The 20,653-nt window shown below is 41.1% G+C and overlaps 1 protein-coding gene across 4 annotated transcripts in view; it reads right to left on the bottom strand.

Moving 5' to 3' along the window:
* marchf8 (membrane-associated ring finger (C3HC4) 8) overlaps positions 1 to 16,682 on the bottom strand; it is a 70,061-nt gene extending 53,379 nt beyond the window's left edge. For 3 of the 4 annotated variants that reach the window (XM_061788816.1, XM_061788824.1, XM_061788825.1), the window contains exons 1-2: positions 16,353 to 16,682; positions 978 to 1,209 (exon numbers count right to left, since the gene is read on the bottom strand). In XM_061788816.1, coding sequence (XP_061644800.1) covers positions 978 to 1,094 — 117 coding nt within the window. In that variant the 5' untranslated portion in view covers positions 1,095 to 1,209; positions 16,353 to 16,682. Of the gene's footprint in view, positions 1 to 977; positions 1,210 to 16,352 lie in introns of those variants that run through there. The other variant, XM_061788818.1, reaches the window with a different exon arrangement.
* Positions 16,683 to 20,653: the final 3,971 nt, after the last annotated feature.

The raw sequence follows: 20,653 nt of genomic DNA, 5'->3' as shown, positions 1-20,653 counted from the left end.
TGGGAAAACATCAGAACAAAAAGCCAACACCACCGCATAATTGAAGCCAAAATTGGCATCTTGCTGCCATAAACAAGTTAACAGCCAAGCCTGAAAACTCCATATTGGAAAAAATGTAATTATAATAAAAACAGATTAGACCAGAATACTTTGAAGTTGTTATGAAAACAGAGAAACAGCTGAGTTAAATTGTGGCCTGGAACCCAATCCACTAAAATCCACAAAAGAATCAGAATCAGAATCATCTTGATTGGTCAAGTGAGATAAAACACACAAGGAATTTGTCTCTGGTTGTTGGAGCTACTCTAGTATGACGACAAATAACCACAAGGACATAAAAAAAATAATAATAAATAAATAAAATAAAATACATTTTAAAAAAACCACAAGGACAAAAAAAAAAAAAAAAAAGTCATTGCGCAATGAAAGGGTAGCAGTAATGTCGTAAAGCTGATATAATGACGTGCAGAGTCATCAAGCAATTTAAAGCGAGATTAGCGGCTCAACCGTTAGGCGCTCTGTTGAGTAACGCGGCGTCAGATGTGGCAAGCTGCAGGCCGTGTGTGAATATATACTTGGGTTTTTTTGGGGGGGGGACGTTTGTTCAATAAAAGTGATTGAAAGTGCATATCCTTGACTGCAGGTGGCTGGGCTTTCGTATTCAACGTCAGCATTAAGCTAGCAGCCAAAATGATATAGCTCGGTTGAACCGTTTGCTGTTTAAATATGCAATTATCTTTTTGTTTTGTGTCAGTTTTACAGTCAACTTCAACTGGAGGTGACAAATAAACGTGTGAAAAGTGATATGATAGGACAATCTATTTCTTGCCAGTGAGCAAGCGATGCTTTCAAAAGTGTGCTAAGACGTTTAAGTGTGTTATAATAAGTTTAAATGTGTTTAAAGTCTGCGGAAAGGGTAAGGGTGCATTCTCAATTGTTTCCCAGCAGCTCGTCATTTCCCCAAACTCCTCACATACCTGCTTGTCCTTGTCCTTAGCTTTGCCTCCTGCGCCGCCGCCGACGACGCCGCCCGACATCCGTGACGAGGTGACATCGCGGGGGATGACGGAGATTTGGTGCAGTGGCATGTTCATCCCAGCAGAAGCGACCGAGGCTGGGGAGGGACAGGGGGTGTTGGACGCTCACACGCTCGCTTGCTGTCCCGACGCCAGTTCGACGGGCATGATGTTTTTGGGCGACTGCAATTTCCTGCAGAGGACATCACAACAGAGTGTAAATGGACTAAACGCGCACGCTGGGTTAAATAAGTAAATCGGTTAGAAATGACAACAACTAAAATAAAGAGGGGAAGAAGCGCTCATCTATTACCCACAATCAAAGCGGCATTTTGAAAAGAGCTGTTTAAAACTCAAGACTATGACCAAACAAACACGGGTGGTAAAACAAAATGTAATAAAAAAGATTTGTTTTAAAAATGCATATTTTTACTACGCTAATTGGACAAGCAAACCTTGGTTGTTGTCCTTCAAAAGGGAGTTTTTGGAAAACTCTGGCCATAAAATTCTAAGTTAATGATTATTTGCTAAAAACAATCAAGTTGATCAGTATGAACATGAAATATATTGTCTTTGTTGTGTATTCAGTTAAATATAGGTTGAAGATGATTTGCAGATCATTGTATTGTGTTTTGATTTATGTTTAACACAAGGTCGCAACTTCATTGGAATTGGGATCTTCCCTGAAAGCACACGTGTCCAAGTCAAGGCCCAGGGGTCAAATACTGCCCGCAACATACATTTCTGTGGCACAATAAAGCCAACGGTGTCTTCATATTTCTTGCTAAATGGATTTTTTTTTTTTCACATTTTCTTTTCCCACCAAGCCTGCCGCTGTCGATGTGACTCATGTGACTTGGTGACCTTGACCTCATCCCAATATATGTTTCAATTTAGTGTCTTTTTATGACGATATAAAGACAAAGACGTTCAATGCTGTACACAAGCACAATAACAACAGTGACAAACTCCATTTGCTTTGCGTTTGGGAGCCTTAAGGTCTGCGCTGGAGCGAGAGCTTGCACGAATTGGAGACGTCGAGGCTGGGAAATCCTCCACACTTCCGGAATGCTCATATTAATACGGGCTCAACTGAAATCAAAAACGACTTGCTTAACGTACAGCACACGGCGGCTTTGGAAAAACAAATCATTCTAAAAGTTAAGAATCGGGGCAGGTCTCTGGACACCGATTACCCGAATGGCCCTCATGCTGTTCCGATTTAGCATCAAAACAGGAATGATCATTTACAGGCTTGTGGATGTTGGGCACATTGCAAAGAAAAGGTTATTTGTTACATATTTCAAGCGTGGCGTGATAAAAAGATGATCGAAACACTGAAAGATGATTTTTTTTTTCCTTTCGGGCTTTTGGAAATGGTCTGCTTGTGTGTGGTGTGGAGTAAAGGCAACGAGAAACGTGACCAACTTCGCATGACACAAAGTTGTCTAATCAGCTTGAAAAAGAATGGGAGGCCATTTGTAGCCAATCAAAAGCCCCGAAGGCAGACATGCGCAACACAAATCCTAAATCAAGAAAAGGACAAGCCGTACAGTCACACAAAAGTGCTGAAAAATGTATTTCAGATAATAAATGACTTAAAAAACCAACAACAACAATGAATGGAGTTTGGCGCGCTAGTCTAAGGGATTGTCTTTTCCAATCCAAAAGCCCACTCAACATAATTGATCAGTTTACAGAAACACAGCGCCACAAATCCAACATTAAATCAACAACTGGCTCTCGGCTGGTCTTTTTCTATTGATTTCACATATGGCAGCCATCTGTGCTGAAATAAATGAATGCAGGGCAAAAATAGCATGGAGAATGGAGAAATTACTCCAAGTAGCCTCTCGCAATTTACATACCGACCAAGCGTGGGATTGCATTTTTCGACTATGTGGATTAGCTCTCGTTCTCTTTTAATTCTATTGTACGAGGTGCTACCGTGTGTTATGGAAATTGGCAAGGGATGACGGCATCACAGTAAACACGTCCTCCATCGCACACACGAGCAAACGGCACCAAATAGTTCACGGCCGTTTGAAAACTTCTATTTGAAGGCGAAGTCGTTTGAATAAGTCACATTTGCTAGATCGTCGCTCTTTGAAATCGGACGATACTGCTGAGCGAGCCGTTTTGACCGTACTGTTCCCTCCTGAGGGTCTGTACGGCTTTGCAGACTTGGTTTCATTTGTAGCACCTGGATCTTTCGGCTTGCCCCGTCTGTCGGCTGTGGAAGCAAAATGTTTCCGCATCTCACTCTGCGCCTCATCTCCCTTAACGCGCTGTGAACGAGCGCGAAAGCATGCGGCCATTTTCGATACAAGCTTTTATTCCACTGGGGTGTCAACTAAAACAAACAAACCAAAGAAAAATCACATATTACTTCCATTATTTGCCTAGAAATAATGGTCTTGGGGTCCTTTTTAGCTGTGTGCCGTTAATGACCATTTTCACAGCAGTCATTTGGTCGTGGTAGAAAAACAGTAAACAGCAGAACAGAAACGGTTCCACTGTACAAATCGGATTTTAATTGGCTGGAGAATGAATTTCAATGACTTCCCAAGGCCCTTTAGCGCAGGTCTTCCCTAGTTTAGTTCCTTGCCAGGGTCGAGTGCAGCCCGGTCTTCCCTTGGTGTTCTGCTCAGCTGCACCGTGTTATTATCCTCACCGCTCGCTGCTGTCGGATCGGACCTGAGATTCGTCCGCCGGCACCGTTTTCCGCTTGTGATGTGCACTCATGCGGTTGTTCCCCCACCCGCATCCAGACACTACTGTATACAGCCGCACTCTACATCTCCGCAGCAGTTCTTCCTGGCAGGTTACAAAAAGGGACAAACTCGGGCGTAAATTGTGGAAAAAAAGGATATTCCCCATAGGATTAAATCCTGGAGAGGGAGCGGGGTTCCTGTGAGACTCGAGTCACACAGAAACGCGTTAAAACCTTAATTGCCGCACGCAGCGGAAAGGTTAAGTAATTACCGGCTGATGGACGTTCCCTTCCAGGATGCGTCTCATTTGAGTCAGTCTCGACGAGTTTGCTGACTAAAGGGGTGGAAGATGTTCTGAGTAAACATGAAAACCTGCGCCCAGCTGAAAGCGCAGGGGTTGATTCAGTCTCGACGAGTTTGCTGGTTCAAAAAGGGATTGCTATTCAACACGAACATCTAAAAGCAGTCATCAGCAGATGGCGCGCGGCTTCGATTCTCAACAAGTTTGCTGGCTAAAGAAGCGGAATATATGGCGTCTACTGTAAAAAGTCTTGATAACCAACACAAGAGTTTAGGGTTTGATTCCATCTGGCTAAAGAAGTGGAGGATCTTGCATGTAAACATGGAAGGTAGAAGAGGATATCCCAAGTAAGCAGAAAATTCTGCAAATAGCAATCGGCGCAACTCGTGTGCTGGCTAAAGAAGTCGAAATTGCGAGTAAACATGAAAATGTGATGCCAGGAAGCAGGGACTGAAAGTCACAAATCAAGGTTTGTTTTTTCCACATGCTCAAGCCAGGCAGCATTATTCAGATTTTTTTCCTTACAAACTCTCACACCTTGTAGTGAGTTTGAAAAGTCGGCGATTGCGCCTCTTGATGAGGTGCTGGGAATAAATTATCATAATTTTGTCCCTTCGTATCCAGACAGCAGCAGCAAACAACTCAATATTACTACGTTCTTTTTTCCCCCAGTCTTTCAAATGTCACCGTGCAGCTCCTAATAAACCTGCAAAACATCCTTCTTGAGTCTATGCAAATGAGGCCCACTTTGGATGTGATTAAGGCGCGTGGCTGGCGGGAGGAGAAGTTCCGGAAGCGGGTGATTTCTCGATAACGACGAGCCACTTTGCGAATTTAGCATCGCATCTACATAACACACACACAAAAAATCACCCACCCCCCACCCCAAAAAAAAAAGGATGGAGGGCCTGTTCTTCGCTATTCAAAGTTTCCTTTTGACACGGCTACCATAACAGGAACACCCGTGCTGGCCCTGTGAACACCCTTAAAAGTGGCTCACTGAAGGTTCAGCTCAGATGGAGCCATCATCCCCGATCCGGCACAGAAATAGCCGGCATCAAAACACCGCGCCATCGATTTGAATTCAAGCTGGGATCAGTTGGGCAAAATGCATCTCACAACCTTATTGATATAAAAAATAAACTGTATGACAACGTAGACGTCCTTCAGTCACTCACATATACATTCAGAACACGTAGGCTGTTTGATAATGTTGCCAAGCAACCAACAGTCTCTGGGTACAGTACAGTACTGTAGAAGGACTAGGGCAGTGGTGAGAAACACTTTTCCCCATAGAAGGTGAAGAGATAAACCCAACAAATGGTTTGAATAAAAAAAAAAATTTTTTTTAAAATAGCACTTTAATATTTTGTTATTAACACATACAGTAATTGCATAATTAAATACAATGTAAATCAATTTAAATGGTCTTGCCACATTTTTAGCTTCGATTCGATGGACATTCCGCTGCTCTAGTGTGCACGTCGTGGTCACTAATACAGACAGACGGATGCATAGACTGTAAATGGAGGCGGTCTTATAAGCCGCTCTTCGCAGAGGATAAAGAACATACTGTACGCCTGTGAGTAATGTTATATTATCTACGTGTTGCTTTACCGTTAGTCTTACAATATCCGTTGCTATTTGTTAGCCCGTCTATGGCATGTCCCATTATAGCTGCGTTTAAGGCAAAGTTATGTGGTTGTTTTAAATATACAATGTGAACTGCCACCATAGTAACTCCAAAAACTCTTGAGTCAGGTCACTTGTAAGTCAAGGTGCCACCGTACGTATTAAGAAGCTTTGATACTTTTTTAGTTTGGGTGAAATGAAACAAGTTCATGCATACTGAACACGGCTACAACAGAACTGTCGAGCATGTTCATTCACTCCCAGTGAACCACTTGAGGAACTTCTCCCTTTTCAGTCCTTAATTAGAACATTCTACTTCCACAATATATTTAAAAAAAAAAAAAAAAAAAAAAAAAAAACTCTTTACACCGCAAAGGCCCAAGGTTAATGAACTACTACTTGCTTGTTTTTACTTCTCCTCCACATTTGTATTTTTTGCACTTTTGAAATCAACAAGAGCGAAACCTGGCACGCAAGTTTAGTGGCTGCACATCGCCGGCGGCGCATTTGATCAGTGGCGGCGTGTACGCAATTTATATCAATTCCCCGAGTATTGGAGCGTCGTTGCTCTTGTGCGCACATCGGAACATTACCCGTGTTGTTTGTTGACTTAAACATGAATTATTTATGACATTTCGGCAAGAGGGAAGGAAAAAAAATAAAAATAAACACTACCAACCTTTACTGTGGATACATATACTTTGTCACATTTTCAGGATCATGTTGTATTATTGTGGTGCAGTGAAGTCATAGAGCTGAACCTGTTCTTGAGAAATAAAACTGCTACGGTATCAAAAATCCAGATTGTGCTTCAGCACAAGAAAAACCCCAAAAAGATCTTCAGTTTGCAGCTTTTGTAGCCCTGTGACATAATTGATTGCAGGGAAGCCATCAATTTCAGATCTGTATTGAATTCCGCTTCAAATCATTTATCTTCCATCTGAGTGGGAATTTGTCTCTAAAACCTCAACGCTGTAATTGGGACTAATTCATGAGGGGCGCCTAAGTTCAATTCCTGTAATGTTCAATTTCACACACGAGTTCAAATGTCAAACAGGAGGAAAAAGGAAATTGTACATTTCTCAACGCTACAAAGCATGTGAACGTGTTGTCGGGAACCTCAAACACATTGGAACTGTTTTAAATTGCAAGGGGAAAAAAGAATGCGCGAAAAGTCTGATTTAAAGGAATATTAAAATGTTACTTCAAACATCGCTTGTATAGTTAATATAGGTTTCAGGGTGGCCATAGTTTGAGCTAATGCACTTTGATTTTGAAATTAGTACAACTTGGAAGTGTCACAGAAGAGATTGTGTTCGACTTTGGAGGTTCCACTTGGGCTGTCGTGAATGTCCTAAATGACGAGTCGACGTTATTATTTTATTGTTCAGGAGGAGCAAAAGACAAAAGACTGCGTGTGTTCAAATGTCAGCTGCTTTTAAGGTTTCCTATTATGGATTAGCATTTACATTAAGCTAGCAGTCTAAAGGCTCGGCTACGTGGTGGTTTTGAATACACAACATATAATTCCCTTTTTTTTAATTTTTAGTTTGACAGTAAACGTGGCATTAAACTTTTTGGGGATGAATTGTTCACCATTTGCAGAACTGCTGCTTGGACGGATGAATTACATTGAGTCGACTGGCACCCTATAGTGCTTATATCTTTACGTTTGCGCTCGCAAGTCAAAGCAACAAAAACCTAATAAAAATAAGCCGAATAAGGGCTGGATCTCAAAAACCTCGTGTGATTTTAGAGATGCGAGGATTTCGCCCAAAAGCAACAACATAGTCCTCCTCTCAGTATTTCGCGCGTTCGGGTAGAAACTTGTCCCGGCGTCACGTCTTTTATAGTCAACAGCTGACATTTCCAAGCAGAATTTTGTTGTTCTTGCGCTTTACTTTCCTTTGACACTTTCATCACAGGAGCCTGAATCCCATGCAGTTCCACCATTTTCGGGCGTGTGAACGTTTTTGCAGTTGTAACACATTGTGTAACACTTGTCTCATCGGCTGCTAAGCACTACAAAGGCTTCCACTGCCGTGTGGAGAATGGTTTGCATGCAGAGTACCAGCTTTAAACCTTCCAAAATAAGCTATTTGTCTAGTTTGGTAGCAAGAAAGCAGGATTCTTTTTTTAGGTGTAACTGAGAAAAGGAACGTATTTCTCATTTCAACTCAGCCTCCTACAATTCATTCGACAATGCACGAATTGTCAGTCAACAGCGAGACGATGTCGAGGCGCGATGAGGCTTGCACGGCGTTTCGTTCGACGCACTTTGTGAAACCTGCGAAGGGACATCAGGGAACGGGAGCGTGGGATGTTATTCATTTGCCACGCACGCACGCACGCCAACAAGTCTTGATTTAAGACGCACGGCCGCAGCCGAACAGAACCGACGGAGATGGGACTCTAATTGGGTTGGCAAAGCGGGGCCCGCCGTCCTCCGCGGGCTTCCCTTGCCTCTCCTTCACCGGGTTAATGGGGTCGGCCTAAGAAGCTGCCACAAAAACACACAAAAGCGACAACGACAAACGCCGCCGATGCCCCAGAGGCAATTGCAAGTAAACACTGCACGTTCCGCAGCTTGAACGATCACATTTGTCTAGGAGGAGTCCAAATGCCTGGCATAGTTCAATGCAGAACACAAAATGGAACGCGGTGAAACAGATCCCTGAACTCTGTTTGGTTGTGTATGTGCTAGTAGCAGAGGTGGCAAAAGTACTTGAAGCACTCTTGTAAAAGGAGAAGCACTGATTCGAATGTTTATTCAAATTTTAATACAGTAGTACGCACTCTGAAGAAGAAGAAGAAGAAGAAGAATCACCTTGATTGTCATGAACATGCATGCATGCACGTGAAATTTGTTCGCTACATTTTACCCATCACAGTGAACACACACACTTGTTAGTGGAACACACTGGAGCGCCCGGGTGGGCTTAAGCACAAAACCCAAATTTTTTTTCAATTATATCCAATAGGTTTTGATAACTAAAAGTTTAATTAATCACAGCTCTGCTGTAGTTTTTTCCTGTTGTTATCGATAGCTAATTTAGCAATTTCTTGTTGTAGTTCACAATGTGAGCAAATCTGTGGCAACATGTTTTGATGAATTAATCACATGTAGTATTAAAGTAAAATATTAGAGTGCTTTTTTCCCTTCTTAAATAGTAAGCTACAAAAACTGTCTTTTTTTTGGAGGGGGGGGGGGGTTGGAACAGATTAATGGCTTTTCCATTGAGTTCAATGGGGCACGATGCTTTGCAATAAAAGCTAACGAGCTCATTTTGAAAAAATAAAAGTAGTGATTTGCCGCCATCTTGTGCATCTTGGTGCAGAGGAACCTCGTTCAAGTGAGTTGAGGAGCTTCATTTAGCCAAAAATAGTGCTTTACTGCCATCTTGTGGCATGACCTAGCCTCTTTGTCCCACAGAAATATGAGTGAAGGAGCGGCATTTAGACAAAAGCAGTAATTTGGCACCATCTTGTGGCATCTTGGTGCTACTCAACTATGTTGACGTGACTTGAGTAGCTTCACTTCGAAAAATGTAGTACTTTGCCACCATCTTGGTGCCACAGAACTATGTTAAAATGGGTTGAGCGAATTCCTTTATTTGTCATTTGGCGTCATCTTGTGGCATCTTGGTGCTGAGGAACTATGTTGAAGCCAATTTAGGAGCTTCATTTAGAAAAAAAAGGCAGTCCTTTGCCACCATCTTGTGGCATCTAAAAGCAATTTGGGCATTAATCATGGATTTTCGCTATCTGTACTGTAGCATGTGAAGTATCTTTGCTTCTACCCAAGTACAGAGTGTGAGTATTTTTGCCACCTCTGTTCACAGAGCCAATCCCATTAAAAATAACTATTTAGAAAATTAAAACCACTCATTGACTTAGTTTTCCTCACAGTCGATAAATGATATATACTCCAATGCCCATCCCTAGTAGTAGCGCCTCGGTTTATTCATCGAATGCGTTCACAAAAGCGCCATTCATCACTCTACAGTACGTACAACAGGATGTATGACAATAAATCAATCGTGTGGGAGGCTCTCTTGTTCTTGTATTACCAGCAGTACTGAGCCGTACGACGGTCTAATGATGTCATCTAGTGCTAAAGCCACATGCAAAGACGCCTCGGCCCATTCCGCTGACCCAGCAAATCGCCGTTGTTGATGGATCGCAGCCAAAACATGGCCGCCCTCGTCGTACTGCCCCGTACCGTATCATGTCCTTGAAATGTAGAGACGTCGCCGTGGTTTTTAAGTCGCGTGAGCATGACATCGTCCATTGAGGGAGGGGGTGATCGGATCAATTTTCATTTCTCTACAGACCAAGCCACAGTTGGGACTCAGCGCAAGGGCAATACAATCGAATTAGGGTTATTACATTACAGTCCAGATAAGCGTGCACAGGACCGCACAAGTCAGATAGTCCAGAGTCAAGTGACAACAGCAATACGGGGGCCTGGGGTAGTACATTTGGTAATATTGATAAACGTAACTTGATCAAAAAGCTCAGCGGGACATCAATGTGGACAATTTAATTTCGCTCACAAGATGAATATACAGTGGGACCTTGACTTTCATGACCGCGCTCATAACTAAAATCTCAAATCAAATGTCTCCATTGAAATGAATGGAAATGCCATTAATCTGTTGCAGCCCCCCCGGCGTAACATATTTTGAATAAGAAAAACTCAATAGTAAAGGACATAAAGTAAATAAAACATTTAAATAGAATGTAAATAATTCGTTTTTTTACATTTGTTTTGCTTTCATTCAACGAACATCGCACTGCTCCTTCTAGTGTGTCACCAGGGGGCAGTATAATACGTAATATTTTCAATACATGCAGATTTGATCATGGAAGACTGTCGCAAAGTCGTTTTTCACAGAGGATAAAGAATGTATGGCTGCGGCTGCGAGTGCTGCTGTATACTCTGTCAGTATGTGTCGCTGCATCATTTGTGCTTAAATATCAGTCGTTTAAAGGATTAGAACCACCGCCATATCGATGCTAGTTTCGTTAGCTCGCCTATAGCAGTTCACATTATGTTAGCATTAAGCTAGCGGACATTTGTAAGACAAAGCTAAGTCAGCTTCAGGGTATTATATTGGTTTTGTGTGGTTTTACGGTAAACTTCAAGTGGAAGTTCAATAAACACCTTGAAAATCACCCACAAGTCAAATATTTGCTCGCAACACAAAGCAAAAAAAAACAGGGCACTCTTAAATCAGGGCACCACTGAAGTATCAATCCATCAATCAATCGAAAAGTTGCAACGTCCATGATGGGAGGAGCGCAGCACGAGCCCCCACATCTAGATCAAAACACTCAGACTGGAACAGGAAACGTTACAAAGATACAATCCCGCCTCGTCTTTGCTGCCGGTATCCATTTCCTGCCTCCTCGCGGAATCCAATCAATAAATATTGAGAGATTAAGCAGAAGAATGGCGCGACGGGGTGCAAGCAGCTGGGATGGAGATGCTGAGGGAGCCAGACAAGCGTCTTGACGCTGATATTTTGAAAACTAGCTCACGACTAAAACAAAATGGAAACAAAAAGCAAATTCGAATTTGGATTAACAACCACACAACTTTGCCTTCTGCTAACACACAACGCGAAACGCAATAGACGGGCAGACGAAAAGCATCGATAGTCGCGATATTGTCACCCTTTAAGCGAGTGTTATTTGAACACAAACGGTCGCGTAAAACATGCAGACAGACAAGATCACAATACTCACAGGCAGCTTTTTCTCATCCTTTAGGAGAAACAACTATTACTCCAGTTTACGGAGTAGTTGTGAAAGTTTTTTGTTTGTGTCGTCATGACTGCATTATTCTGCCCCCTGGTGGCCCAGTCACATAAACCAGAAGGAGTCGCAATGAATTAATCACATGTAGTATTAAAGTAAATATTTTTTCCCTTCTTAAATAGTAAGCTACAAAAACTGTCTTTTTTTGGGGGAGGGGGGGGTGGAACAGATTAATGGCTTTTCCATTGAGTTCAATGGGGCAAGATGCTTTGCAATACAAGTGACAATGTAACCTCTGCAATAAACTAGGGTTTACCGAATTTTGTAAATTGTATAATGTGTTAAGGTTTTCTTTTCCAGAATTACATCGAGCAATTTCTTTTTTTTTCGTTCTAAACACTTCTTCATTATTTCCATTGAATGCGTTTTGAAAAATGCAACATGTCTTTGAGCACATCATCCATCCATCCATTTTCTTTCACCGCTTATCCAAGAATGGTAATTTTATCGAACCTTTGTTCCACCAAGTTTGATGGAAGCGGCTCGGGCGGCGAACAATGGAAGCTGTCAAACTCCACCTCCGTCGCATACTGTCAAATACCGCAGGAGGCACTTTGCACCATCACAAGCTATTGTGCGCAACAATGGCGGCAGCGAGCTTCTAATGGAGCCATCATGTATTCGGGATTGCATTCTTGCCGCCTCACAATTACTTCCCTCGAACGCAGCACAGAAGACAGAAAGCACCTGGCCGCAGTGTTTCGGAAATGAAATTACGGCCGCTCTTCGTGTTCTGCTGTTCCGTCGGGGCGTTCAAAAAAGGTCGCCCCATGGTCGAGAGGCCGTGGAGTTAGTCTGGTCATGGAGGGAAAACATGAGGTGCGGTCATCTTGACCCCGCCATGTCGTCCTATGGACAGATTCAATTCCACTAATGATGAGGCGAATGCAAGATACCAAAGGCATCAAATGGTAAATGAGCTTTGAATGGAAATTTGCAAACCCCCGACCCCCAGAAAATAAAAAAAATGACTGTCATATTTTTTTAAACTGTGATTAAAAACTGACATGTTTATCAATTTAACGTCATCCATCTGTCTAATCCAGTGTCTCAGTTTACTCACAAATTTACTTAGTGTGAAATCTGTTGTAAGAATGACAAGATTACTATTTATTGAGTATCGTAATTCCCCACTATTAGTGAAAATCCACTAATAATAGACACCCCCACTTTTTTAAATTGCCTGTGAATGCCACATTATGGTGGAAAAGCACTACTTCTAGTTAAAGGAAGCTCCTAAACTCACTTCCACATACTTCCTAGACACTAAGATGACACAAGATGGCAGCAAAGCGCTACTTGTGCAAATGAAGCGCCTCACCTTACATCAGCATTGTTCCTTGGCACCAAGATACCACATGATGGCAGCAAAGCACGACATTTGTTTAAATGAAGCTCCTCAACTTACTTCAACATATATCTTGACACAGAAATGCCACAATATGGCGGCAAAGCACTACTATTTTCTTAATGAAGCTCCTCAACTCCCTTCAACATAACTGTGTGACACCAAGATGGCAGCCAAACACTACTTGTGTAAATGAAGCTTCTTAACTTACAACAACATAGTTCCTTTCTACCAAGATGACAAAGCACTACTTTCTTAATGAAGCTCCTCAACTCACTTCACCATAGTTGCTTGACACCAAGATGCCCCAAAAAAAAAAGCATGACTTTTTTCTTTGCTCCTCAAATTTGCTTTGGCCTGAGTGCAAAATCGCCGAATAGGCAAATTTGTGAATGCTGAACCGCAAATATGTGAGGGTACACCGTATTGAAAAGCCGTCAAAATGGCGATTTACTCGGCTTGTGAATCATAACGCAGACAAACAAAAGCAATTTCTAGAGGGCCTTTTGTAATGCGTGCGCTAGGGCCCCAACTATGAGCAAGCAGCCAAGAGGTGGGCATAAAAGCGGCTCATAAATAAAAGAACGATGGCGCTCTACAGATTGCTGGATTTATTTCGATATCCTCAATATACAGTTTAAGGTCCATGTACGACTATGACAATGCAGCGCACAAGTAGAATAACTTACAAATGTTTTTTTCCCACTACATCTAGTAGGTTTACTACATGTTACTAGTGAGGCTAAACTGTGGACTAATTGACATTTGCGCACTACTAGTGAAGTGCTATATGCTAACTAGTATAAATTTAGAATGTCACTGGTAGTACTAGTACCAAACAGTTGTCAAATAGTGTACAGTTTTGCCTCACTTGTAACATGTAGTTGTCCTACTAGTGTGCCAAAGTTGTCTTACTAGTTACGACAAAGAGTGTACTAGTACATGGACCTTAAATTGGATATAAAGTTATCCAATAAATGCTCAAAGGGTATGAAAAGCTGTTTGAGCATTTATTTGATACCAAGATACAGTGGACCCCCGCATACTCGCGGTTCGGCACCTGCGCTTTCACCTATTCGGGGATTTTTTTTTTCCCTTTCCCCAAATCGTGTTTTGGAGGTTTATACCCGCAAGATTTGTTTTCCCCTGATGCAATTCTAATGGTCATCAATTATGCCATTTAATTCTTAAGGTCCACATACTAGTGAGCTCTTTACCCGCATCTTTGCAATTACTTTTTGTTGTTGTTGTTGTTGTTGTTTTTAATCCCGACTCGCCTTCAGCGGCAAACACGCGTAACCAACGGCAACGGCGCTGATGTAACACAGATGACAGTTGCGCAATCACATCACTGACCACCACACTGCATTCTGCAACATAATTTTTCAAGTACACAAAAAGTGCGGCCCATCGAAAAAAAAAAGGAATTTGGCGCACCCAGAAGGCGACACGCGTGCCACATGCCGGGATGAAAGATGATCCGTGCAGTCCGGCGCTGAAATGCGAGATGCGCTGTAACAATGAGCTGGGAAGCCAAACCGCACTCAACATTTGAGTTAGCCACAACACCGGGCGGGGGCTCATTCGCCGCAAAAACTCCACATTACATGCACACAGTGTGTATGGATGATGCTCAATGTCGACCAACAAATCTCCAAACTACTTCAGGGTGTCCTTTCAGCTTGAATAGAAACTTCCTTCCAGGGCCCCTAACTTACTATAAAATGCATCATGTGTTGCCTTTAACATAAAACAACAACAAAAAGTACATGGCAAGAACCAAAAAACCCTGAAAATTAATTCTTTAATTGCAAAAAAGAAGGTTAAAAGTAGTTCAGCAAGCCAATGAACATCAATCAACCTGTGACTTTTTTTTTTTTGCTTACTTTTATTTTGTGTGACTGCAGCACCGGTGCACAACTCAAGGACAGCGGGCTCTTTGTTTTACAACTGGGCGTGGCGGGACAAGAATAGCCAATCAGCGGGTTTATAGATAGAAGGCGTGACCAAATAGTCAATTATTTATTCAATTATTTGCTCACGAGCCTCGCAAGGATACAGAGCAGCCTCGCGTACACTGTTGTTTCTTGGCCGGATTTATTTAACTCTGGTTAGCAACAAAAGTTGCGCTGTCCTGTACGCGGAGGGCTGCATATTGCTGCGCTTGGAAAACCACCGCCGCCGACTTACGAACCAACGGTGACCTCACCGCTCTCAGTGGCTCGTCAGGTTAAGTTATCGCCTCTTATATTACAGTCCCAAAAATACAGCGACGTTTCGTCTTAACTTTGCCGCTCGCGGTTTGCACTCGAGTGAGGCAGCTCCAGGCGAGCGGGACACAGGTCCCATCCTCGTTCCTGCAGCAGCTCGGCGCGCACGGAAAAGGAACAAAGAATGATGAAAGTTAAAGAACAGAAGGACCGAAGGAAGGTAAGAAGGAGAGACGATGGAAAGAGAGACGGTAAGAAAAAAAGACAGAGAAACTGAAATAAAGGAAAGAAAAACTGAAAATGGGCAGGTGCAATAAAAACACATAAATATGAAAAACTATAAAAGGGAATATGTTAATTGAAAGATATATCATTAGTAAAAAGTTGCTATATTATGAAATCAAAAGTATTTTTTAATATTACATGCATTGTATTTATGTATTTTGAATTGATTTAACATAATTCTAGAATAAATCAACATGAAATAAATTTTTAATATATATCAACATTAATTTTAATTATTTTAATGTGCTATCATTAATAACAATTATACCCCCCAAAAAATCCAAGCTTTAGAAATAAATACATAAAATCACATGTATCATAAAATACACATTTTGATATATTTTATATATTTAATCTATTAATTTAGTAAGGCTAATGATTAAAGAATTGTTTTTACTTCAATCACCCAATGGTAGAAAAACAGATTCGACCCTTGTATTAAAAAGCAACATTTTGCCTTTATGATTAACCACCACAATCATCACCATAATCATAATTTCTCTTCTAGCATTAAGCCTTTATGTTGCACACTACAGAAAAGCTGACGCAATTTAATACGCCGCCTTTACTGTACATGCATACACGCATGCATCCACCAGGGACTGAAACACAGCCGTCTCCATCCATCCATCCATCCATCCATCCTTCCATCCATCCATCCATCCATCCTTCCTTCCTTCCTTCCTTCCTTCCACTCAGCAAAAACTGCAGTGCATCATACTGGGGGAGCTTTTCCTTATAGTTGGACTACGTGGAGGCAACCAAACAACAAACACAATCATGAACATGAATTATAATGGCTCCCTTTCGGTTCGGTCAAAACGGAGCAAATGATGATGTGGCTCTTTTATTGAATCATATCGCTTTGTGCAGGTGTACCTAATGAAATGTCCGCTGGCTTGAAACGAATCGGAGACTCGTTAAAAAAAAAAGAAAAAAGAATGCAACAGAGTGACATAATGTATGTGTGTAATCTGTGTGATAAACACATAGGAATATATATGGGGAAAAAATGTTTCTTACGTGAATTTTCCACGGAGATGCTCGACTGTGTGCAGGTGGTCCCCTCCGTCCGGAACCGAGCGACCGACGCGACACGTACAGCCGTCCTCCTCGCCTCTTCCTCGGCGTCCCCCCCCCACCCCCACTCCGCAGTCGTCACGCACGGAGCCTCTCTCCTCTTCGTCACAAAGTCCAGGGAGGACACTCGTGTTCGTGGGTTCGTGCGTACGGGACGTGGTGTGACGGCTGTGTTGTTTGAAATTCACGTCAGTCGCTCGCTCGGCAAGTCAAGCCCCCACGGAGCGGCAGCTGCGTGTGGCGGCGCGTCACCCACTTCCGCGTTCACGTGAGTGGAGGAAGAAAGAGGAGGAGGAGGAGGAGGAGGAGGTGTCAAAAAAAATAAGAAATCGTCTTTTTTTTAAAAAACGTCACAGAAAACGTCGCCATGGTACAAATTTAAAGGGCAGCTATATATATATATATATATTTATATATATATATATAAAAAATATATATATATATATATATATATATATATATATATATATATATATATTTTTTTTTTTTTTTTTTTTTTTTTTTCGACGTGAAAACCTTACAAAACTGAAAGCAAATTTCACATACATATTTTTCGGAATGATTAAAAAAAAACGGCCAAGTTAAATAAACAAAAAAAAAAAAAAAAAAAAGCAGTAACTGATTTATATTTATATTTAATAGAGGGCCCTTCTTGGGAGATTCCCGCACCCCGACGTGTCATCGCATGTCTATAGGGTTTCCAGTCGTGTCATTGATATGGACCAATAACATCTCTCGGGGCGCCCTACGAGCAGAGGCGGCGCAGCCAGGGGGGGCAGTGGGGGCACGTGACCCCCGTCCCTTCCGACACACACAGACTTTTTATCCTATGTGTGTGATGTGCTGCTTTTCCGTAATGGAAAACGCCCCCTTTTTCAGGGATAGAAGATTACCGCATTATTTCAGTTCTTTATTTTTACTTCCGCACTTGAAAAGACTTTCAAATTATTCAATAACAAATAGAAATGATTTATCTTGCTGTCATTTTTTTTTTTTTTTCACATTTCAACAAGGGTGTGTAGACTTATGGTTTGGAGTCTCCGGACAGACTCAAGTCAGTCAGGTAATAGGTCAACAGTAGCATGTTGGAGGTTGACTTCACCAGAGGAATGTATGGTGTGTTGACTCACAGGCTCAATCTATCTCCATCTGTGTGAAACTTGTCCTTGTGTTGGGCCTGATTACAAATGCAAAGGCCGCAATGCCGTCCTTGGGGCGGGACAACGGAGCCTCTGTTCTCCCCACTGAAGTGACTTTGCCAAATTGTCATGCGAGCATCTATGTGTCTGGCATCAATAGGATGCATAAAACCGAGACATTTGTATCAGAACGTGCAGAAGGGCGCGTTTTCCAACACACTCACGCGATGCATTTTAAATGTACAAAAGACGCTTTCACGCCATAAGAATACTGATTGAAATTCAACGCTCTGTATGTATTCCATTGGTTTCAGTTCGACAAAAACAAACAAAATATTGAATACTTTATTTTTTTTACGATTATTTGTTTTCATATTTTTATCGGGAAAACAACCAAAACGATTTCGATCGGCAGTGTTTCAATAATTATAAGATCAATGATCATATCTTTAAACGTTTATATTTAATAGACTAGTGATGCAGATGCCAAATGAACAATATCATGTAAAACAATAATGATCAATATTATCACAGCGATACTACTAATAAAAAAATTGTAATGATGTAAATACATTAAATGATTATTATAATGACGTTAATGAAAAACAAAAACATATAAAAAGAAAATGATTCTAATTAAAAAATGTATGGTCTGTTAGCAATATTACAATAACATTTATAGCATATTAATTATATCAAAATATACATGCAAATATATTTCATTATTTTTTTTATACTGTTGACATTTCGACTTTCGATATTTATTTGGACCCTTAGCACAAGACACAAAATACTTAAATGAAGAATAGTAAAATAATATTGATACTACCAATACAATTATTCATTAATGCCACGTATACTGTATTCTATTATATATTGTATGTGATCTTAGTAATATAATTCAATGAATAAAAATAAATCTTTACATCCATACAAGTACATACATAGCATAAGAGGCAAAATACACTTCAAAGTTATATTCATTTTTATACTTAATAGTTGAGTTAATGACTCCGTATGCATTTCAGTATATGCAATATTTTAAGTATTGTAATTAAATGTATTCAAATACAATATAAATAAAACAAAAAATGTTAATTACAAAAATATTTCAACTTCCAAATAGACCCTTTGCACAAGAGGGGGGGGAAAAAAATCAATAAATATTCAATAGTAATACAATATAATCAGGTAGTAGTTCTATATACATTATATTGTATATTATGTTATATTAGTATTACTACAATAATATATAATTCAAATAAATAATCAATGAAACAAAAATATTGACAAAATGCATACAGGGCTTCTATTGGATGTGTAATATCCAACATACACTAAGTCCTGTATATGTATCATATAAACGTGTGTACATTGCGGTTGCACAAGGTCAATTAATGTTTGTGCACAGCGCAATTATCTCCGAGCCGTAAGACTGCAAAAACGAAAGGTAAGGAGAGCGACCGCCTAGACGTGACCCGCTCAGGTTTTGTCTGAGGTGTGGAGACAGCGCAAACAACCGAGGACCACCACCACCACTACGCATTCCTCATGACTCACCTACCAAACAAAAAAGCAACATACAGTATTTATCTAATGCGGCAAAAATACTCTTTGCTGTCTTCTTGATTTATTTGTAATACTTGTACATCCAGAATCAAAACAAGAAAGATGTCATCTTGTTGCTAAGCAACCAGCACATCAATGGGACAACAATGAGTCAGTAATAACATAAAGGAGCAGGAAGGGGACCAAAAAAACAAGTTTTTTTGGGTCATTATGTCAGCATACAATCCGACAGCTGAAAAGTAAGTCCACAACGAGAAGGTTGTCATTGTGAGATTTCATTTGAGGTATGACTTCATAGGGTTTGTTCCAATGTGAATTTTGCAGCAAAACGGCTGTTGCTGTTTTGGTTAGCCACAGAGACGCAACATGTTGGGCTCTCTCCTGGAAAGCTCCACATAACCTAAGGGTATCCTTAGTGCAGGTAACTCCATCCATCCATTTTCTGTACCACTTATCCACTAGGGTTGCGGGTGTGCTGGCGCCTATCTCAGTTGACTTTGGACGAGAGGCGGGGTACACCCTGAAGTGGTCGCCATTCTTTGTTTACATGACTGTATGGGCTTCTGTTTTGGTTCGCAACATTAGCTAAAGATGCTGTCTCCACATAGCGTAGGAGCATCTTTCATACTGAGCAGGGAATCGGATTACAGATCTGTTTATGTGACGATGTGCTGCTGTTTTGGTTACTCAACTTTATCGATATAGCATTTCAACAACTGCAGCTGTACAAAAAAGTGGTGTACATAAGACTGAACATAAAACAAACTACAATAAAATAATCGTAATTTACAATCATCTGAATAACTGTAAAATAGATAAAAAATAAATCTTTTTACAATTAAATATACAAAACGAGCTCCCTTTACATTGGGATTTGGCCTAGAGTAACCCCGTGATAACAGTGTGTATGATGTCACTCGCATTTGCTGCAAGCTGAAATTTAAAATGCAAACAAACGAGTGCAGTTTTCTAACGGCCGTTTGCCCGTTGGCGAATAACACAGATGGAACGTAGAATGCTTCAATTCTGTCATATTTGCCATTTGAGACGATCGGATTTCATCATTTCTCATTATCATCTTTATTTCTGATTCTGATTATGTGATGTGAATGAGCTTTGCTGTGATTGGATCGCTCATCTTCCACACCATCCTGGTCCCTTGGCATCTGCTTGGGGCAGCCGAGCATTGACAGCTATGTCGCATACTTCCTCTTTTGTTTCTTTCCTCAAGCAGCTGAGACTCGCTCACTTAAAACCCGGAAATACCGTGTTGCCATTCAGCTGAGTTGAGCGGGCAGGCACTTGATGAATAATTGACAAAACCACATCACAACGGCAGCTTTTGCAAGCCTCGTGCCATTTGATCTTTGCATTCAATCGACAAACCGCATAGATGTCAAACTTCAACCAGGTCACAGACACATTTTGACCTACGGTATGCATAAGACCATCGAAAATTGGATTCTGGATGGAAAGGGAGCTTTAAGAGTGTTGACCACTATTTGAGGAACTTCAATAAATTAGACAAACAAGTGG

Source organism: Phyllopteryx taeniolatus, chromosome 11, assembly GCF_024500385.1.
Source record: "Phyllopteryx taeniolatus isolate TA_2022b chromosome 11, UOR_Ptae_1.2, whole genome shotgun sequence".
Taxonomy (NCBI): Eukaryota; Metazoa; Chordata; class Actinopteri; order Syngnathiformes; family Syngnathidae; genus Phyllopteryx; species Phyllopteryx taeniolatus.
Note: the sequence above shows the minus strand (reverse complement) of the source record. Positions and strands in the feature narration are given on the sequence as shown.